This window comes from Calonectris borealis, unplaced genomic scaffold (genome assembly GCF_964195595.1).
Source record: "Calonectris borealis unplaced genomic scaffold, bCalBor7.hap1.2 HAP1_SCAFFOLD_272, whole genome shotgun sequence".
NCBI lineage: Eukaryota > Metazoa > Chordata > Aves > Procellariiformes > Procellariidae > Calonectris > Calonectris borealis.
Window position 1 is genome coordinate 1 of NW_027441656.1, and position 18,774 is coordinate 18,774.

Below are 18,774 nucleotides of genomic sequence, written 5' to 3' on the forward strand. Positions count from 1 at the left end.
CCCCTCTGCCCCTCCCAGCCCCCCAGACCCCCCCATTGACCCCCCCAGCCCCCCGTGACCCCCCCTGCCCCCCCAGCCCCCCCCATTGCCCCCCCTGACCCCTAATTGCCCCCCCCAGCCCCCCCCATTGCCCCCCCCGACCCCCAATTGCCCCCCCAGCCCCCCCGACCCCCCCGACCCCCCATTGCCCCCCCTGCCCCCCCCTTGCCCCCCCAGCCCCCCCTGACCCCCCCATTGCCCCCCCTGACCCCCTGACCCCCCAGCCCCCCCCATTGCCCCCCCCGACCCCCAATTGCCCCCCCGACCCCCCCTTGCCCCCCCTGACCCCCCCTTGCCCCCCCAGCCGGGGCCCTGCCCCCCCAGCGCCGCGGGGCCGCCCTGCGGCAGCTCCACGCCCTCCTGGCCCCCCAATACTGCCCCGAGGAGGGGGGGCCCCCAGGTGAGGGGGGGGGGAATGGGGGGCTGGGGGGGGCCCTGGGGGGTTGGGGGGGGCGGTTGGGGTCCGGGGGGGGGGGGGTCAATTGGAGGTCGGGGAGTTTGGGGGGCCTGGGGGGGGTCCTGGGGGGTCCGGGGGGGTCCTTGGGGGGGGCCTGGGGGTTCTGGGGGGGTCTGGGGGGGTGTTTGTGGGAATCTGGGGGGTCTGGGGGGGTCCGGGGGGGTCAGTTGGGGGTTGGGGGGTCCCGGGGGGGTCGGGGGGGTCAGTTGGGAGTTGGGGGTCCTGGGAGGGTCCTGAGGGGCCCGGGGGGGGTCCTGAGGGGGTCCTGGAGGGGGTCCGTGGGGGTCTGGGGGGCCCGGGGGGCCCAGGGGGGTCCGTGGGGGTCAGTTGGGAGTTGGGGGGTTCTGTGGGAATCTGGGGGGGGTCAGTTGGGGCCCGGGGGGGTCTGTGGGGGTCCGGGGGGGGGGTCAGGTGGGAATTGGGGGGTCCGGGGGGTCCAGGGGGGTCCTGGGGGGCCTGGGGGGGTCCGGGGGGGGTCTGTGGGGGTCTGTGGGGATCTGGGGGGGTCTGTGGGGTCTGGGGGGGTCTGTGGGGATCTGGGGGGGTCCGTGGGGGGTCAGTTGGGAATTGGGGTCCCCCGGGGGTCCCCGGGGGTCCCGGGGGCCGGCGGTGACGGCGCGGCAGGGCCCCCCCCCGGGGCGGGGCTGTGCTACGCGGCGCTGGGGACCCACACGGGCTGCGCCCTCCTGCGCCCCGACCTCCTGCTGCTGCTGCTGCTGCCCCCCCGCGCCCCCCGCCCCCGCCTGCGGCCCCTCGCCCTGCGCGCCCTGCGCGCCCTGCGCCCCCCCTGAGCCCGCGGGGCGCCCCGACACCGGGGGGCCCCGACCGGGACACCTGGGACCCCCGACATCGGGGACCCCCAACGTTGGGGACCCCCGACATCGGGGACCCTTGACCTGGACACCTGGGACCCCCGACATTGGGGACCCCCAACGTTGGGGACCCCCGACATTGGGGACCCCCTGACCTGGGCCCTGGGACCCCCAACATCAGGGACCCCTGATATTGGGGACCCCCCATATTGGGGACCCCCGACATTGGGGACCCCCTGACCTGGATACCTGAGACCCCCGACATCGGGGACCCCTGATATTGGGGACCCCCAATATTGGGGACCCTCGACCTGGACACCTGGGACCCCCAACATTGGGGACCCCCAACGTTGGGGACCCCCGACATTGGGGACCCCCTGACCTGGACACCTGGGACCCCCGACATCGGGGACCCCTGATATTGGGGACCCCCAATATTGGGGACCCTCGACCTGGACACCTGGGACCCCCGACATCGGGGACCCCTGGTATTGGGGACCCCCGATATTGGGGACCCCTGACATTGGGGACCCCCTGACCTGGATACCTGAGACCCCCGATATTGGGGACCCCCTGATCTGGACACTTGGGTCCCCCAACATTGGGGACCCCCGACATCGGGGACCCCTGACCTGGGCCCTGGGACCCCCAACATCAGGGACCTCCAATGTTGGGGACCCCTGACATTGGGGACCCCCTGACCTGGACACCTGAGACCCCCGACATTGGGGACCCCCAACTCCGGGACCCCCCAGTCACGGGGGTCCCCACCTGCACAATAAACGTGTTGGCTCAGCCAGCGAGTCCTGGGGGGGGGGGGCTATGGGGCAGGGGGGGACCCTATGGGGCAGAGGAGGGGCTCTATGGGGCAGCTTTAGGGCTCTATGGGGCAGAGGGGGGCCCTATGGGGCAGCTTTAGGGCCCTGTGGGGCAGGGGGGGGGATCTATGGGGCAGTGAGGGGCCCTATGGGGCGGGGGGGGCCCTATGGGGCAGCTTTAGGGCTCTATGGGGCAGAGGGGGGGATCTATGGGGCAGTGGGGGTGCCCTATGGGGCAGAGGGGGCCCTATGGGGCAGGGGGGGGCCCTATGGGGCAGCTTTAGGGCCCTATGGGACAGGTTTAGAGCTCTATGGGGCAGAGGGGGGCCCTATGGGGCAGCTTTAGGGCCCTATGGGGCAGACGGGGGCCCTGTGGGGCAGCTTTAGGGCTCTATGGGGCAGGTTTAGAGCTCTATGGGGCAGAGCGGGGCCCTATGGGGCAGAGGGGGTCCATGGGGCAGCGTTGGGGGTCTATGGGGCAGTGTGGGGGGGCTGTGGGGCAGCTCTGGGGCGCGTGGGGCAGCCGTGGGGCAGAGGGGGCCGGGTTTGGGGGCCGGGGCCCCCCTTTATTCACAAGAGCGACAGACGCGGCGCGAGACGACGGACGAGACACAGCTCAACGCACGGCACGGCGCGACCCACGGCGCGACCCACGGCGCGACCCACGGCCTGCCCCACGGAGCGCCCCACGGCGGGGGAGGGGGGGCGGTCCCAGTCCAGGGGACGCCCCTCGGGGGCTGGGGCCCGTGGGGCAGCCCCACGGCAGTTGGGGTCCCCGCGGGGCAGTGGGGTGCCCCACAGCGGTTGGGGGTCCCCGTGGGGCACCCCGCTATGGCGTGGGGGTCGCTATGGGGCAGCCCCACGGCGGTTGGGGGTCCGGGTGCCCCCCTAGAACTGCAGCGCCAGGAGATCGCAGAGGTGCTTCGACACCGACTCCTTGCTCGTCCGCAGCGTCAGCCGGTACATCTGTGGGGCAGCCCCACGGCGTGACCCACGGCGCGTGTCCCCAGCCCCACGGCGCGTCCCCAGCCCCACGGCGCAGCCCCACGGCGCCCCACAGACCTGGGCCTGGGCGTTGGGCTCCAGCCGCAGCAGGCAGCCCCCCACCCCACGGCGCATCCCCCCAGCCCCACAGCGCCCCACAGACCTGGGCCTGGGCGTTGGGCTCCAGCCGCAGCAGGCAGCCCCCCACCCCACGGCGCGTCCCCAGCCCCACAGCTGCCCCCCCAGCCCCACAGCAGCCCCCCAGCCCCACGGCGCGTCCCCAGCCCCACGGCGCAGCCCCACAGACCTGGGCCTGGGCGTTGGGCTCCAGCCGCAGCAGGCAGCCCCCCACCCCACGGCGCGTCCCCAGCCCCACGGCAGCCCCCCAGCCCCACAGCAGCCCCCCAGCCCCACGGCGCGTCCCCAGCCCCACGGCGCAGCCCCACAGACCTGGGCCTGGGCGTTGGGCTCCAGCCGCAGCAGGCAGCCCCCCACCCCACGGCGCGTCCCCAGCCCCACGGCGCGTCCCCCCCAGCCCCACGGCGCCCCACAGACCTGGGCCTGGGCGTTGGGCTCCAGCCGCAGCAGGCAGCCCCCCACCCCACGGCGCGTCCCCAGCCCCACGGCGCCCCCCCAGCCCCACAGCAGCCCCCCAGCCCCACGGCGCGTCCCCAGCCCCACGGCGCGTCCCCAGCCCCACGGCGCAGCCCCACAGACCTGGGCCTGGGCGTTGGGCTCCAGCCGCAGCAGGCAGCCCCCCACCCCACGGCGCGTCCCCAGCCCCACGGCGCGTCCCCAGCCCCACGGCGCAGCCCCACAGACCTGGGCCTGGGCGTTGGGCTCCAGCCGCAGCAGGCAGCCCCCCACCCCACGGCGCGTCCCCAGCCCCACGGCGCCCCCCCAGCCCCACAGCAGCCCCCCAGCCCCATGGCGCGTCCCCAGCCCCACGGCGCGTCCCCAGCCCCACGGCGCAGCCCCACAGACCTGGGCCTGGGCGTTGGGCTCCAGCCGCAGCAGGCAGCCCACCTGCAGGCTCTTGGTCTGGATGATTCCGGCGCCCACGAAGTTGTCGGGGTTGGGGTCCACCCCCTCCAGGAGGGCGCTGCCGAAGCCCAGCAGCTGGGGCCGGGGGGCGGGGTCAGCCGCGACCCCAGCGAGGGACCCCCGCCATGGGGGGGGGGGGACCCCCGGACCCCCAAAAAGCAGGGGGGCAGCCGGCATCCCCCTCTGCCCCCCAGCAGGGGATGCAGCAGTTGGGGGGACCCCCCTGAGTTAGGGGATCCAGGGGTTTGGCCCCCCCAAGTGTGGGTCCAGACACCCCCAAGTGTGGGTCCCAGCCCCCCAAATGTGGGTCAGGCCCCCCAAGTGTGGGTCCTGGGCCCCCAAGTGTGGGTCTGGCCGCCAAGTGTGGGTCCAGACACCCCCAAGTGTGGGTCCCGGCCCCCCCAAGTGTGGGTCCCAGCCCCCCAAATGTGGGTCAGGCCCCCCAAGTGTGCGTCGGGCCCCCCCAAGTGTGGGTCTGGCCCCCTCAAGTGTGGGTCGGGCCCCAAAATGTGGGTTGGGCCCCCCAAGTGTGGGTCTGGCCCCCCCAAGTGTGGGTCGGGCCCCCCCACGTGTGGGTCTGGCCCCCCCAAGTGTGGGTCGGGCCCCCCAAGTGTGGGTCTGGCCCCCCCAAGTGTGGGTCCCAGCCCCTCAAGTGTGGGTCCCAGCCCCCCAAATGTGGGTCAGGCCCCCCAAGTGTGGGTCGGGCCCCCCAAGTGTGGGTCCCGGGCCCCCAAGTGTGGGTCAGGCCCCCCAAGTGTGGGTCTGGCCCCCCCAAGTGTGGGTCTGGCCCCCTCAAGTGTGGGTCCCAGCCCCCCAAATGTGGGTCAGGCCCCCCAAGTGTGGGTCGGGCCCCCTCAAGTGTGGGTCCCAGCCCCCCAAGTGTGGGTCGGGCCCCCCAAGTGTGGGTCTGGCCCCCTCAAGTGTGGGTCGGGCCCCCCAAGTGTGGGTCGGGCCCCCCCACGTGTGGGTCTGTCCCCCCCAAGTGTGGGTCGGGCCCCCCAAGTGTGGGTCTGGCCCCCCCAAGTGTGGGTCGGGCCCCCCAAGTGTGGGTCGGGCCCCCTCAAGTGTGGGTCCCAGCCCCCCAAGTGTGGGTCGGGCCCCCCAAGTGTGGGTCGGGCCCCCACCTTGGCCTTGGTCACCTCGGGGTCCATGGGGTGAGCGGCCTGAAGATCTTCTGGGCCTCCTGCTGCGGCCTGGGGGGAGGGGAGATGGGGGGCAGAGGGGGTGGGGGAGGGGATGGGGGGGTAAAAGGGGGGCACAGGGAGGTAAATGGGGGGCACGGGGGAGGGGAAGAGGGGGTGCGCTCCCCAACCCCCCTTGGCAGCCCCTCTGCCCCACACGCAGCCCCTGCGACCCCCAAGTGCCCCCAGGACCCCCAAGTGCCCCCAAACCCCCCCAATGACCCCCCCAGCCCCCCAAGTGCCCCCCCAGCCCCCCCAAAGCCCCCCCCAACAACCCCCCCAGGCCCCCAATGACCGCCCCAGGCCCCCAATGACCGCCCCAGCCCCCCGAGAGCCCCCCAGCCCCCCAAGTGCCCCTCAAGTGCCCCCCCAGCCCCTCCAAAGCCCCCCCCAACGACCCCCCCAGCCCCCCAAAGCCCCCCAAGTGCCCCCCCAGCCCCCCCAAAGCCCCCCCAACAACCCCCCCAGCCCAACGACCCCCCAAGTGCCCCCCAAAGCCCCCCCCAGCCCCCCAAGTGCCCCCCAAGTGGCCCCCACCCCCCAAAGCCCCCCCAGCCCCCCAAGGGCCCCCCTCGCCCCCAAAGCCCCCCCAGCCCCCCAAGTGCCCCCCAAGTGCCCCCCCGCCCCCCAAAGCCCCCCCCAAAGCCCCCCCCAGCCCCCAAGTGCCCCTCAACGACCACCCCAGCCCCCCAAGTGCCCCCCAAGTGCCCCTCCCGCCCCCCAAAGCCCCCCCCAGCCCCCCAAGTGCCCCCCAACGACCCCCCCAGCCCCCAAGTGCCCCCCCAGCCCCCCAAAGCCCCCCCCAGCCCCCCAAGTGCCCCCCAAGTGCCCCCCAACGACCCCCCAGCCCCCCAAGTGCCCCCCAAGTGCCCCCCCCGCCCCCCAAAGCCCCCCCCAGCCCCCCAAGTGCCCCCCCAAGTGCCCCCCCCGCCCCTCCAAAGCCCCCTCCAGCCCCCCAAGGGCCCCCCCCGCCCCCCAAAGCCCCCCCCAGCCCCCCAAGTGCCCCGCAAGTGCCCCCCCCGCCCCCCAAAGCCCCCCCCAAAGCCCCCCCCAGCCCCCCAAGTGCCCCTCAACGACCACCCCAGCCCCCCCAAAGCCCCCCCAGCCCCCCAAGGGCCCCCCCAAGGGCCCCCCCAGCCCCCCAACGACCCCCCCAGCCCCCCCAAAGCCCCCCCCAGCCCCCCAAGGGCCCCCCCAAAGCCCCCCCAGCCCCCCAAGGGCCCCCCCAGCCCCCCCAAAGCCCCCCCAGCCCCCCAAGGGCCCCCCCAGCCCCCCAAGGCCCCCCCCCACATGCTGAGCTGCTTCCAGCGCTGGAAGAAGTCCTGGGCCCCCATCTCGCTGGCCTGGAAGAACTTGTTGAGGGTGACGGGGAGCTTCAGGGTGAGGCTTTGGGGGGCCCCCCCGTGCCTGGGGGGGGGGGGGAGGGTCAGGGGCACCCCAAAACCTGCCCATCCCCCCTGGAGCACCTGGAACACCCCCCAGGGCTGAGCCCCCCCCCCCCTCCTGCCCGGGACCCTCGGGGCACCCTGAGACCCCCCCCCCCCTCCCCGCATCTCCAAAATGGCCCTGGAGAGTCTGGGGGGCACCCCCAGGGCCCCCCAAATCCCCCCAAGCCCCCCCAAAGTCCCCCAGGACCCCCCAAAATCCCTCCAAGACCCCTCCAAACACCTTCAGGACCCCCAGGACCCCCCAAAATCCCCCTAAGCCCCCCCCAAGTCCCCCAGGACCCCCCAAAATCCCTCCAGGACCCCCCAGGACCCCCCAACCCCCCCCCAGAATCCCCCAAATCCCCCCAAGCCCCCCCAAACACCTCCAGGACCCCCCAAAATCCCTCCAAGACCCCTCCAAACACCTCCAGGACCCCCCCAGGACCCCCCAACCCCCCCAGGACCCCCCCCACCCCCCCCCCCCAGAATCCCCCAAATCCCCCCTGGACCTCCCCAGGACCCCCCAAAATCCCCCTAAGCCCCCCCCAAGTTCCCCAGGACCCCCCAAAATCCCTCCAAGAACCCCTCCAAACACCTTCAGGACCCCCCAGGACCCCCCAAAATCCCCCTAAGCCCCCCCCAAGTCCCCCAGGACCCCCCAAAATCCCTCCAGGACCCCCCAGGACCCCCCCAACCCCCCCCAGAATCCCCCAAATCCCCCCAAGCCCCCCCAAACACCTCCAGGACCCCCCAAAATCCCTCCAAGACCCCTCCAAACACCTCCAGGACCCCCAGGACCCCCCCGGACCCCCCCGGACCCCCCCTCACCGGAAGCGCAGGGCGAGCAGGGGGGGGTCGCTGAAGTCCCCCAGGCACTCGATGTTCAGGACCTGCTGCACCTGCGCCCCCCCCTCCACCCCCGGCTCCACCGCCCGCGTCTGCACCGCCAGCTGTGGGGGGGGCTAAGGAAGCACCCCAAAACCTGATGGGACCCCCCCCCCCCGCACCCCAAAACCCACCGGGACCCCCCTCAGCACCCCTACACCCCATCCCTGCACCCCAAAACCTGCTGGGACTCCCCCGGGACCCCCACTCCCTCTGCACCCCAAGACCTGATGGGACCCCTCCGGCACCCCAAAACCCACTGGGACCCCCCCAGGGCACCCCGACCCCCCCCCGCACCCCAAAACCCACTGGGACCCCCTCCGGCACCCCTACACCGCCCTGCACCCCAAAACCCGCTGGGACCCCCCCCAGGGCACCCTGACCCCCGCCCTGCACCCCAAAATCCCCCCCCAGCACCCCCAGTCTCTGCCCCCCCCCATGTCCCCCCCTGTCGTCCCCCCCCGTCCCCCCTGTCCCTTTCTGTCCCTCCCCGTCCCCATGTCCCCCCTGTCCCCCTCTGTCCCCCCCTGTCCCCTCCTGCCCCCCCCCCCGTGTCCCCCCTGTGTCCCCCCCCGTGCCCCCACAGGACCTGGCCCTGCAGCCCCCCCTGTCCCCCCCTGTCCCCCCGTCCCCCCCTGTCCCCCGCTGTCCCCTTCTGTCCCCCCTTGTCCCCCCCCGTCCCCCCCCCAGGATATGGCCCTGCAGCCCTGCCTGTCCCCCCCTGTCCCCCCTGTCCCCCCATCCCCCTCCATCCCCCCCTGTCCCCCTGTCCCCCCCCGTCCCCCTGTCCCCCCCTGTCCCCCCATGTCCCCCCTGTCCCCCCATCCCCCCTGTCCCCCCCTGTCCCCCCCCGTCCCCCCCGTCCCCCCCCAGGATATGGCCCTGCAGCCCCCCTGTCCCCCCCCGCCCCCCTGTCCCCTGTCCCCTGTCCCCCCCCCCGTCCCTCCCCCCCCAGGATATGGCCCTGCAGCCCCCCCTGTCCCCCCCTGTCCCCCTGTCCCCTGTCCCCCCTGTCCCCCCCCCCAGGATATGGCCCTGCAGCCCCCCCTGTCCCCCTGTCCCCTGTCCCCCCCTGTCCCCCCCGTCCCCCCCCTGTCCCCCCCCCCCAGGATATGGCCCTGCAGCCCCCCGGGGCAGGTGATGGTGGGGACGAAGCCCTGGAAGGGGACGGAGGTCTTGTTCCCGTAGAACAGGTACATGCGGCCTGGGGGGGGGGGGGGGGGGACGGGGGGGGACAGGGGGGGACAGGGGGGACAGGGGGGACGGGGGGGGATGGGGGGACAGGGGGGGACAGGGGGGGACAGGGGGGACAGGGGACAGGGGGGACAGGGGGATGGGGGGGGACAGGGGGACAGGGGGGACGGGGGGATGGGGGGGGACAGGGGGACAGGGGGGACGGGGGGACAGGGGGACGGGGGGACGGGGGGGGACGGGGGGACAGGGGGGACAGGGGGGACAGGGGGACACGGGGAGCACCAGAGAGCACAGCCCGGGGGGGGGGACGGGACGACAGAGTCAGCTGGGACAGCGAGGATGCAGCCCCCGGTGGCCCCCCATCCCCAATGTCCCCATGTCCCCCATGTCCCCAATGTCCCCATGTCCCCCATGTCCCCAATGTCCCCTGTGTCCCCCCTGCATCCCCCATGTCCCCCCATGTCCCCCATGTCCCCCATGCCCCCAATGTCCCCCCATGCCCCCAATGTCCCCCAATGTCCCCTGTGTCCCCCCATGTCCCCAATGTCCCCCATGTCCCCATGTCCCAAATGTCCCCAATGTCCCTGATGTCCCCCACGTCCCCAATGTCCCCATGTCCCCATGTCCCCAATGTCCCCCATGTCCCCATGTCCCCAATGTCCCCCACGTCTCCCATGTCCCCAATGTCCCTGATGTCCCCCACGTCCCCAATGTCCCTGCTGTCCCCCGTGTCCCCCCGTGTCCCCAATGTCCCCCCATGTCCCCAATGTCCCCCATGCCCCTGCTGTCCCCATGTCCCCGCTGTCCCCCCATGTCCCCCCCATGTCCCCCCATGTCCCCAATGTCCCCGTGTCCCCCCCGTGTCCCCAATGTCCCCCCATGTCCCCCCATGTCCCCAATGTCCCCAATGTCCCCGTGTCCCCGTGTCCCCGTCTCCCCCCGCCTCACCCAGGTTCTGCCTGAACTCGGACTTGACCCCGACCTGCAGCACCCGGTTCTCGAAGAGCACCCCGCTGCTCCTGCAGACGAACCTGGGGGGCGGGGGGGGCCGGGGGGGGCCGGGCGCTGCGTCAGGGCCCCACGCCCCCCCCGGGGGGAAATGGGGCGCGGGGGGGGGCCCAGGGACCCCTGTTTTATTTTGGGGGGGGGGGAGCACCCCTTACTTGTTGAGCAGCTCGTCGGCCTCAGGCAGGGGCAGGGGGGGGTCCTCGGGGGGGGCGGCCCCGCCCTGCGGAGAGAGGGGGGTTCTGGGGGGACCCAGGCGTCCTGGATACCCCCCCCCCCCCCCAAAAACTGAGGAGACCCCCAGGGTGCCCCCCCACCCCAGGGGACGCCCATGTGCCCCCCCCAGGTGACCCCCAGCCCAGGGCCCCCCCCCCCCCCAAACCTCCAGGGACCCCCACCCCATAGACACCCCCCCAAACTCCCAGGGACCCCCATGGACCCCCCCAGGTGACCCCCAGCCCCTCACCCACCTCAGGGTGCCCCCCCAAACCCCCAGGGACCCCCATGGACCCCCCACCCCAGGGACCCCCCCCCTAAACCCCCAGGGACCCCCACATCCCCACCCAGGTGCTTCCCTACCCCCCCACCCCACCCCATAGACCCCCCCAAGCCCCCGGGGACCCCCCTGGGGTGACCCCCAGCCCCCCCCTACCCCAGAGTGCCCCCCCAAACCCCCAGGGACCCCCATATTCCCCTCCCAGGTGACCCCCAGTCCCCCCCCCACCCCATAGACCCCCCCCAAACCCCCGGGGACCCCCACAGACCCCCCCGGGGTGACCCCCAGTCCCCCTCCCCCCCCCGAGTGCCCCCCCAAACCCCCGGGGACCCCCATATCCCCCCCCCAGGTGACTCCCAGTCCTCCCCCACCCCATAGACCCCCCCCAAACCCCCAGGGACCCCCATATCCCCCCCCCAGGTGACCCCCAGTCCCCCCCACACCCCATAGACCCCCCCCCCCAAACCCCCGGGGACCCCCATATCCCCCCCCCAGGGTGACTCCCAGCCCCTCCCCACCCCATAGACCCCCCCCAAACCCCCGGGGACCCCCCCCAGCCCCCCGGGGGTGCCCCCCAGCACCCACCCGAGGAAGGCGTCGTCGGGGGGCCCCCCCGGGGGGGCGGGGGGGGTCTCCACGTCCACCAGGAGGCTGCTGCCGGCGGGGGGGCGGGGGGGGCCCCGGCGGGGGGAGGGGCGGCCCCCCGCAGCCCCAGCAGGTCGGCGGAGGGCGACGGCGTCGACTGGGGGGGGGGGGGGGAGGAGGGGGGTCAGGGGGGACCCGGGGGTCCGGGTGCCCCCCCCCCCCCAAAAGGGGACCCAGGTGTTTGGGACCCCTCCCAAAAGGCATCCAGGTGTAGGGGACCCCCCCCGAGGGCACCCAGGGGTTTGGGACCCCCCCCCAAAAGGGCACCCAGGTATAGGGAACCCCCCCCGAGGGCACCCAGGTCCCTGGGACCCCCCCCAAAAGGGCACCCAGGTGTAGGGGACCCCCCCAAGGGCACCCAGGTCCCTGGGACCCCCCCCAAAAGGGCACCCAGGTGTAGGGCACCCCCCCAAGGGCCCCCAGATATTTGGGACCCCCCCCAAAAGGACACCCAGGTGTAGGGGACCCCCTCCAAGGGCACCCAGGTCCCTGGCACCCCCCCAAAAGGGCCCCCAGGTGTAGGGGACCCCCCCAAGGACCCCCAGATATTTGGGACCCCCCCAAAAGGGCCCCCAGGTGTAGGGGACCCCCTCCAAGGGCACCCAGGTCCCTGGGACCCCCCCAAAAGGGCCCCCAGGTGTAGGGGACCCCCCCAAGGGCCCCCAGATATTTGGGACCCCCCCCAAAAGGACACCCAGGTGTAGGGGACCCCCCCCGAGGACACCCAGGTCCCCGGGACCCCCCCGCCCCCTCCCCCAAGGGCCCCCCGTTGTCCGCCCCCCTCCCCCCGGCCCCGCCCCCCTCCCCCCGGCCCCGCCCCCCTCCCTCCGGCCCCGCCCCCCTCCCTCCGGTCCCGCCCCCCTCCCCCGGCCCCGCCCCCCTCCCTCCGGTCCCGGCCCCTCCGCCCGGTCCCGGCCCCGCCTCTCCCCCGGCCCCGCCCCCTCCCCGGCCCCGCCCCCCCGCGCTCACGGCGGCGCTGGGCGCTGGCTCCGCCCCCCCGTTGAGCTCGGCCCCGCCCTCGGGCCCCGCCCCCGGGCCGCGGCGCCGCTGCAGCTTGGCCAGGATGGAGGATTCGCGCTCGGGGAAGGGCGGCATCTCCTCCAGCACCGTCGCCTGCGGGCCGGGGTCCCCGCGGTCCCCCAGTGTCCCCAGGGTCCCCAGAGTCCCCCACGATGTCCCCAAGTGTCCCCAAGTGTCCCCAGGGTCCCCCACGATGTCCCCGGGTGTCCCCAGGGTCCCCCAGTGTCCCCAGGGTCCCCCACAATGTCCCCAAATGTCCCCAGGGTCCCCACGATGTCCCCGGGTGTCCCCAGGGTCCCCCCCGGTGTCCCCAGGGTCCCCACGATGTCCCCGCGGTCCCCCAGTGTCCCCAGGGTCCCCACGATGTCCCCAGGGTCCCCCGGGGTCCCCAGGGTCCCCAGAGTCCCCCGCAATGTCCCCCAGTGTCCCCAGGGTCCCCCACGATGTCCCCGGGTGTCCCCAGGGTCCCCCCCGGTGTCCCCAGGGTCCCCAGAGTCCCCCACAATGTCCCCCAGTGTCCCCAGGGTCCCCCCCGGTGTCCCCAGGGTCCCCCATGATGTCCCCCAGTGTCCCCAGGGTCCCCCCCGGTGTCCCCCACAATGTCCCCAAGTGTCCCCAGGGTCCCCAAGTGTCCCCAGGGTCCCCCACGATGTCCCCGGGTGTCCCCAGGGTCCCCCCCGGTGTCCCCAGGGTCCCCAGAGTCCCCCACAATGTCCCCAAGTGTCCCCAGGATCCCCCACGATGTCCCCAGGTGTCCCCAGGGTCCCCCCCGGTGTCCTCAGGGTCCCCAGGGTCCCCACGATGTCCCCAGGGTCCCCCACGATGTCCCCAGGTGTCCCCAGGGTCCCCACGATGTCCCCAGGGTCCCCCACGATGTCCCCAAGTGTCCCCAGTGTCCCCAAGTGTCCCCAGGGTCCCCCATGATGTCCCCAAGTGTCCCCAGTGTCCCCCACGATGTCCCCGGGTGTCCCCAGCGTCCCCCGGTATCCCCAGGGTCCCCAGAGTCCCCCACAATGTCCCCAAGTGTCCCCAGGGTCCCCCACGATGTCCCCAAGTGTCTCCAGGGTGCCCCGGTGTCCCCAGGGTCCCCACAACGTCCCCAGGGTCCCCCACAATGTCCCCAAGTGTCCCCACGATGTCCCCAGGGTCCCCCACAATGTCCCCAGGTGTCCCCAGGGTCCCCACGATGTCCCCGGTGTCCCCCAGTGTCCCCAGGGTCCCCCACAATGTCCATGGTGTCCCCAGGAGTCCCCAGTATCCCCAAGTGTCCCCCAGTGTCCCCACATGTCCCCAAGGGTCCCCCACGATGTCCCCAGGGGTCCCCCACAATGTCCCCAGAGTCCCCAGTGTCCCCACGATGTCCCCAGTGTCCCCAGAGTCCGCCACAATGTCCCCAGAGTCCCCAGTGTCCCCACTATGTCCCCAGGTGTCCCCAGTGTCCCCCAGTGTCCCCAGAGTCCCCCACAATGTCCCCAGATGTCCCCAGTGTCCCCACTATGTCCCCAGGTGTCCCCAGTGTCCTCCAGTGTCCCCAGTCCCCCACAATGTCCCCAAGTGTCCCCAGGTGTCCCCATGATATCCCCAGGGTCCCGAAGTGTCCCCCAGTGTCCCCACGATGTCCCCAGGGGTCCCCCATGAGGTCCCCCGGGGTCCCCAGGGTCCCCCAGTGTCCCCACGATGTCCCCCACTGTCCCCCACAATGTTCTCAGGTGTCCCCCAAGGTCCCCAAGTGTCCCCAAATGTCCCCAAGTGTCCCCAAGTGTCCCCAAGTGTCCCCAAATGTCCCCAAGTGTCCCCAAATGTCCCCAGAGCTCACCAGGACGTCGGTGCTGGTGACGGAGCTGAGCTCGAGTCACCCAAGGGCGCTGCTGCAGCTCCACGTCGGTGCTGTTGGCGCCTCTGCCCCCGTCCCCGTGTCCCCCCAGTGTCCCCAAGTGTCCCCAAATGTCCCCCAAGTGTCCCCAAGTGTCCCCAAGTGTCCCCAGAGCTCACCAGGACGTCGGTGCTGGTGACAGAGCCGAGCTCGAGTCACCCAAGGGCGCTGCTGCAGCTCCACGTCGGTGCTGTGCACCCTCCTGCCCCCGTCCCCGTGTCCCCCCAGTGTCCCCAAGTGTCCCCAAATGTCCCCAAACGTCCCCAAGTGTCCCCAGAGCTCACCAGGACGTCGGTGCTGGTGACAGAGCTGAGCTCGAGTCACCCAAGGGCGCTGCTGCAGCTCCACGTCGGTGCTGTGCATCCTCCTGCCCCCGTCCCCGTGTCCCCCCAGTGTCCCCAAGTGTCCCCAAGTGTCCCCAAACATCCCCAAGTGTCCCCAAACGTCCCCAAGTGTCCCCAGAGCTCACCAGGACGTCGGTGCTGGTGACAGAGCTGAGCTCGAGTCACCCAAGGGCGCTGCTGCAGCTCCACGTCGGTGCTGTTGGCCCCTCTGCCCCCGTCCCCGTGTCCCCCCAGTGTCCCCCAGTGTCCCCAAATGTCCCCAAATGTCCCCAAGTGTCCCCCAGTGTCCCCAAACGTCCCCAGAGCTCACCAGGACGTCGGTGCTGGTGACAGAGCTGAGCTCGAGTCACCCAAGGGCGCTGCTGCAGCTCCACGTCGGTGCTGTGCACCCTACTGCCCCCGTCCCCGTGTCCCCCCAGTGTCCCCAAATGTCCCCCAGTGTCCCCAAATGTCCCCCCAGTGTCCCCCAGTGTCCCCAAGTGTCCCCAGAGCTCACCAGGACGTCGGTGCTGGCGACGGAGCTGAGCTCGAGTCACCCAAGGGCGCTGCTGCAGCTCCACGTTGGTGCTGTTGGCGCCTCTGCCCCCGTCCCCGTGTCCCCCCAGTGTCCCCAAGTGTCCCCAAATGTCCCCAAACGTCCCCAAATGTCCCCAAGTGTCCCCAGAGCTCACCAGGACGTCGGTGCTGGCGATGGAGCTGAGCTCGAGTCACCCAAGGGCGCTGCTGCAGCTCCACGTCGCTGCTGTGCACCCTCCTGCCCCCATCCCCGTGTCCCCCCAGTGTCCCCCAGTGTCCCCAAGTGTCCCCCAGTGTCCCCAAGTGTCCCCAAGTGTCCCCAGAGCTCACCAGGACGTCGGTGCTGGCGACGGAGCTGAGCGTCAGGTACTCGACGGCGCTGCTGCAGCTCCACGTCGGTGCTGTTGGTGCCTCTGCCCCTGTCCCCGTGTCCCCCCAGTGTCCCCAAGTGTCCCCAAGTGTCCCCAAACGTCCCCCCAGTGTCCCCAAGTGTCCCCAAGTGTCCCCAAACGTCCCCAAGTGTCCCCAGAGCTCACCAGGACGTCGGTGCTGGTGACAGAGCCGAGCTCGAGTCACCCAAGGGCGCTGCTGCGGCTCCACGTCGGTGCTGTGCACCCTCCTGCCCCCGTCCCCGTGTCCCCCCAGTGTCCCCAAGTGTCCCCAAATGTCCCCAAACGTCCCCAAGTGTCCCCAAACATCCCCAAACGTCCCCAAGTGTCCCCAGAGCTCACCAGGACGTCGGTGCTGGCGACGGAGCTGAGCTCGAGTCACCCAAGGGCGCTGCTGCAGCTCCACGTCGGTGCTGTTGGTGCCTCTGCCCCCGTCCCTGTGTCCCCCCAGTGTCCCCAAATGTCCCCAAGTGTCCCCAAGTGTCCCCAAATGTCCCCAAACGTCCCCAAGTGTCCCCAGAGCTCACCAGGACGTCGGTGCTGGCGACGGAGCTGAGCGTCAGGTACTCGACGGCGCTGCTGCAGCTCCACGTCGGTGCTGTGCACCCTCCTGCCCCCGTCCCCGTGTCCCCCCAGTGTCCCCAAACGTCCCCAAATGTCCCCAAGTGTCCCCAAACGTCCCCAAGTGTCCCCAGAGCTCACCAGGACGTCGGTGCTGGCGACGGAGCTGAGCGTCAGGTACTCGACGGCGCTGCTGCAGCTCCACGTCGGTGCTGTGCACCCTCCTGCCCCCGTCCCCGTGTCCCCCCAGTGTCCCCCAGTGTCCCCAAGTGTCCCCAAGTGTCCCCAAGTGTCCCCAAATGTCCCCAAGTGTCCCCAAACGTCCCCAAGTGTCCCCAGAGCTCACCAGGACGTCGGTGCTGGCGACGGAGCTGAGCTCGAGTCACCCAAGGGCGCTGCTGCAGCTCCACGTCGGTGCTGTGCACCCTCCTGCCCCCGTCCCCGTGTCCCCCCAGTGTCCCCCAGTGTCCCCAAATGTCCCCAAGTGTCCCCAAGTGTCCCCAAGTGTCCCCCAGTGTCCCCAAGTGTCCCCAAGTGTCCCCAGAGCTCACCAGGACGTCGGTGCTGGCGACGGAGCTGAGCGTCAGGTACTCGACGGCGCTGCTGCAGCTCCACGTCGGTGCTGTGCACCCTCCTGCCCCTGTCCCCGTGTCCCCCCAGTGTCCCCAAGTGTCCCCAAGTGTCCCCAAACGTCCCCCCAGTGTCCCCAAGTGTCCCCAAGTGTCCCCAAACGTCCCCAAGTGTCCCCAGAGCTCACCAGGACGTCGGTGCTGGTGACAGAGCCGAGCTCGAGTCACCCAAGGGCGCTGCTGCGGCTCCACGTCGGTGCTGTGCACCCTCCTGCCCCCGTCCCCGTGTCCCCCCAGTGTCCCCAAGTGTCCCCAAATGTCCCCAAACGTCCCCAAGTGTCCCCAAACATCCCCAAACGTCCCCAAGTGTCCCCAGAGCTCACCAGGACGTCGGTGCTGGCGACGGAGCTGAGCTCGAGTCACCCAAGGGCGCTGCTGCAGCTCCACGTCGGTGCTGTTGGTGCCTCTGCCCCCGTCCCTGTGTCCCCCCAGTGTCCCCAAATGTCCCCAAGTGTCCCCAAGTGTCCCCAAATGTCCCCAAACGTCCCCAAGTGTCCCCAGAGCTCACCAGGACGTCGGTGCTGGCGACGGAGCTGAGCGTCAGGTACTCGACGGCGCTGCTGCAGCTCCACGTCGGTGCTGTGCACCCTCCTGCCCCCGTCCCCGTGTCCCCCCAGTGTCCCCAAATGTCCCCAAGTGTCCCCAAGTGTCCCCAGAGCTCACCAGGACGTCGGTGCTGGCGACGGAGCTGAGCGTCAGGTACTCGACGGCGCGCTGCTGCAGCTCCACGTCGGCGTTGCGCAGCTGGCTGCCGGCCCGCAGCACCTCCTGCACGGTGCCCTTGGTCTCGGGGAAGAGGTTGATGAACTTGACGTAGGCGGAGAGCAGCAGCGCCCGGGTGGCCCCGCTGCAGAGGTGGAACTTGGAGTGCAGCAGCCCGAACTGCACCAGGGGGCTGCGGGGACAGCGGGGACGCTGGGGACACTGGGGACACTGGGGACACTGGGGCAGAGTCCCCATGGAGCCCCTGAACCAGCCCAAACTGCAGTGGGGGAGAGCGTGGGGACACTGGGGACACTGGGGACACCGGGGCAGAGTCCCCATGGAGCCCCTGAACCAGCCCGAACTGCACCAGGGGGCTGCGGGGACAGCGGGGACGCTGGGGACACTGGGGACACTGGGGACGCTGGGGCAGAGTCCCCATGGAGCCCCTGAACCAGCCCGAACTGCAGTGGGGGAGAGCGTGGGGACACTGGGGACACTGGGGACACTGGGGACACCGGGGCAGAGTCCCCATGGAGCCCCTGAACCCGCCCGAACTGCAGTGGGGGAGAGTGTGGGGACACTGGGGACACTGGGGACACCGGGGACACTGGGGACACCGCGGCAGAGTCCCCAGGGACCCCCTGAACCAGCCCGAACTGCACCAGGGGGCTGCGGGGACAGCGGGGACGCTGGGGACACTGGGGACACTGGGGACACTGGGGCAGAGTCCCCATGGAGCCCCCGAACCAGCCCAAACTGCAGTGGGGGAGAGCGTGGGGACACTGGGGACACTGGGGACACTGGGGACACCGGGGCAGAGTCCCCAGGGACCCCCCGAACCAGCCCGAACTGCACCAGGGGGCTGCGGGGACAGCGGGGACGCTGGGGACACTGGGGACACTGGGGACACTGGGGCAGAGTCCCCATGGATCCCCCGAACCAGCCCGAACTGCACCAGGGGGCTGCGGGGACAGCGGGGACGCTGGGGACACTGGGGACGCTGGGGACACCGGGGACACCGGGGACACTGGGGCAGAGTCCCCAGGGAGCCCCTGAACACGCCTGAACTGCACCAGGGGGCTGCGGGGACACTGGGGACACTGGGGACACTGGGGACACCGGGGACACTGGGGACACTGGGGCAGAGTCCCCATGGAGCCCCTGAACCAGCCCACACTGCAGTGGGGGAGAGCGTGGGGACACTGGGGACACTGGGGACACTGGGGACACTGGGGCAGAGTCCCCATGGAGCCCCTGAACCAGCCCGAACTGCAGTGGGGGAGAGCGTGGGGACACTGGGGACACTGGGGACACTGGGGACACCGGGGCAGTGTCCCCATGGAGCCCCCGAACCAGCCCACACTGCAGTGGGGGAGAGCGTGGGGACACTGGGGACACTGGGGCAGAGTCCCCATGGAGCCCCCGAACCATCCCGAACTGCACCAGGGGGCTGCGGGGACAGCAGGGACACTGGGGACACTGGGGACACTGGGGACACTGGGGCAGAGTCCCCATGGAGCCCCTGAACCAGCCCGAACTGCACCAGGGGGCTGCGGGGACAGCGGGGACGCTGGGGACACTGGGGACACTGGGGACACTGGGGACACTGGGGCAGAGTCCCCAGGGACCCCCTGAACCAGCCCACACTGCAGTGGGGGAGAGCGTGGGGACACTGGGGACACTGGGGACACTGGGGACACTGGGGACACCGGGGCAGAGTCCCCAGGGACCCCCTGAACCAGCCCGAACT

At 72.1% G+C, this 18,774-nt stretch overlaps 1 protein-coding gene across 1 annotated transcript in view; it reads right to left on the reverse strand.

Annotated features, from left to right (window-relative positions):
• Positions 1–2,667: 2,667 nt before the first annotated feature.
• Positions 2,668–18,774, reverse strand: part of LOC142077483 (AP-2 complex subunit alpha-1-like) — a 39,855-nt gene continuing 23,748 nt past the window's right edge. Inside the window, 13 exon segments of the mRNA XM_075139449.1 lie at positions 2,668–3,092; positions 4,095–4,229; positions 5,279–5,319; positions 5,322–5,347; positions 6,626–6,742; positions 7,591–7,714; positions 8,762–8,851; positions 9,790–9,872; positions 10,005–10,069; positions 10,924–10,997; positions 11,000–11,084; positions 11,957–12,100; positions 16,983–17,214. Of these exon segments, the coding sequence (XP_074995550.1) occupies positions 3,015–3,092; positions 4,095–4,229; positions 5,279–5,319; positions 5,322–5,347; positions 6,626–6,742; positions 7,591–7,714; positions 8,762–8,851; positions 9,790–9,872; positions 10,005–10,069; positions 10,924–10,997; positions 11,000–11,084; positions 11,957–12,100; positions 16,983–17,214 (1,294 nt within the window). The 3' untranslated portion in view covers positions 2,668–3,014.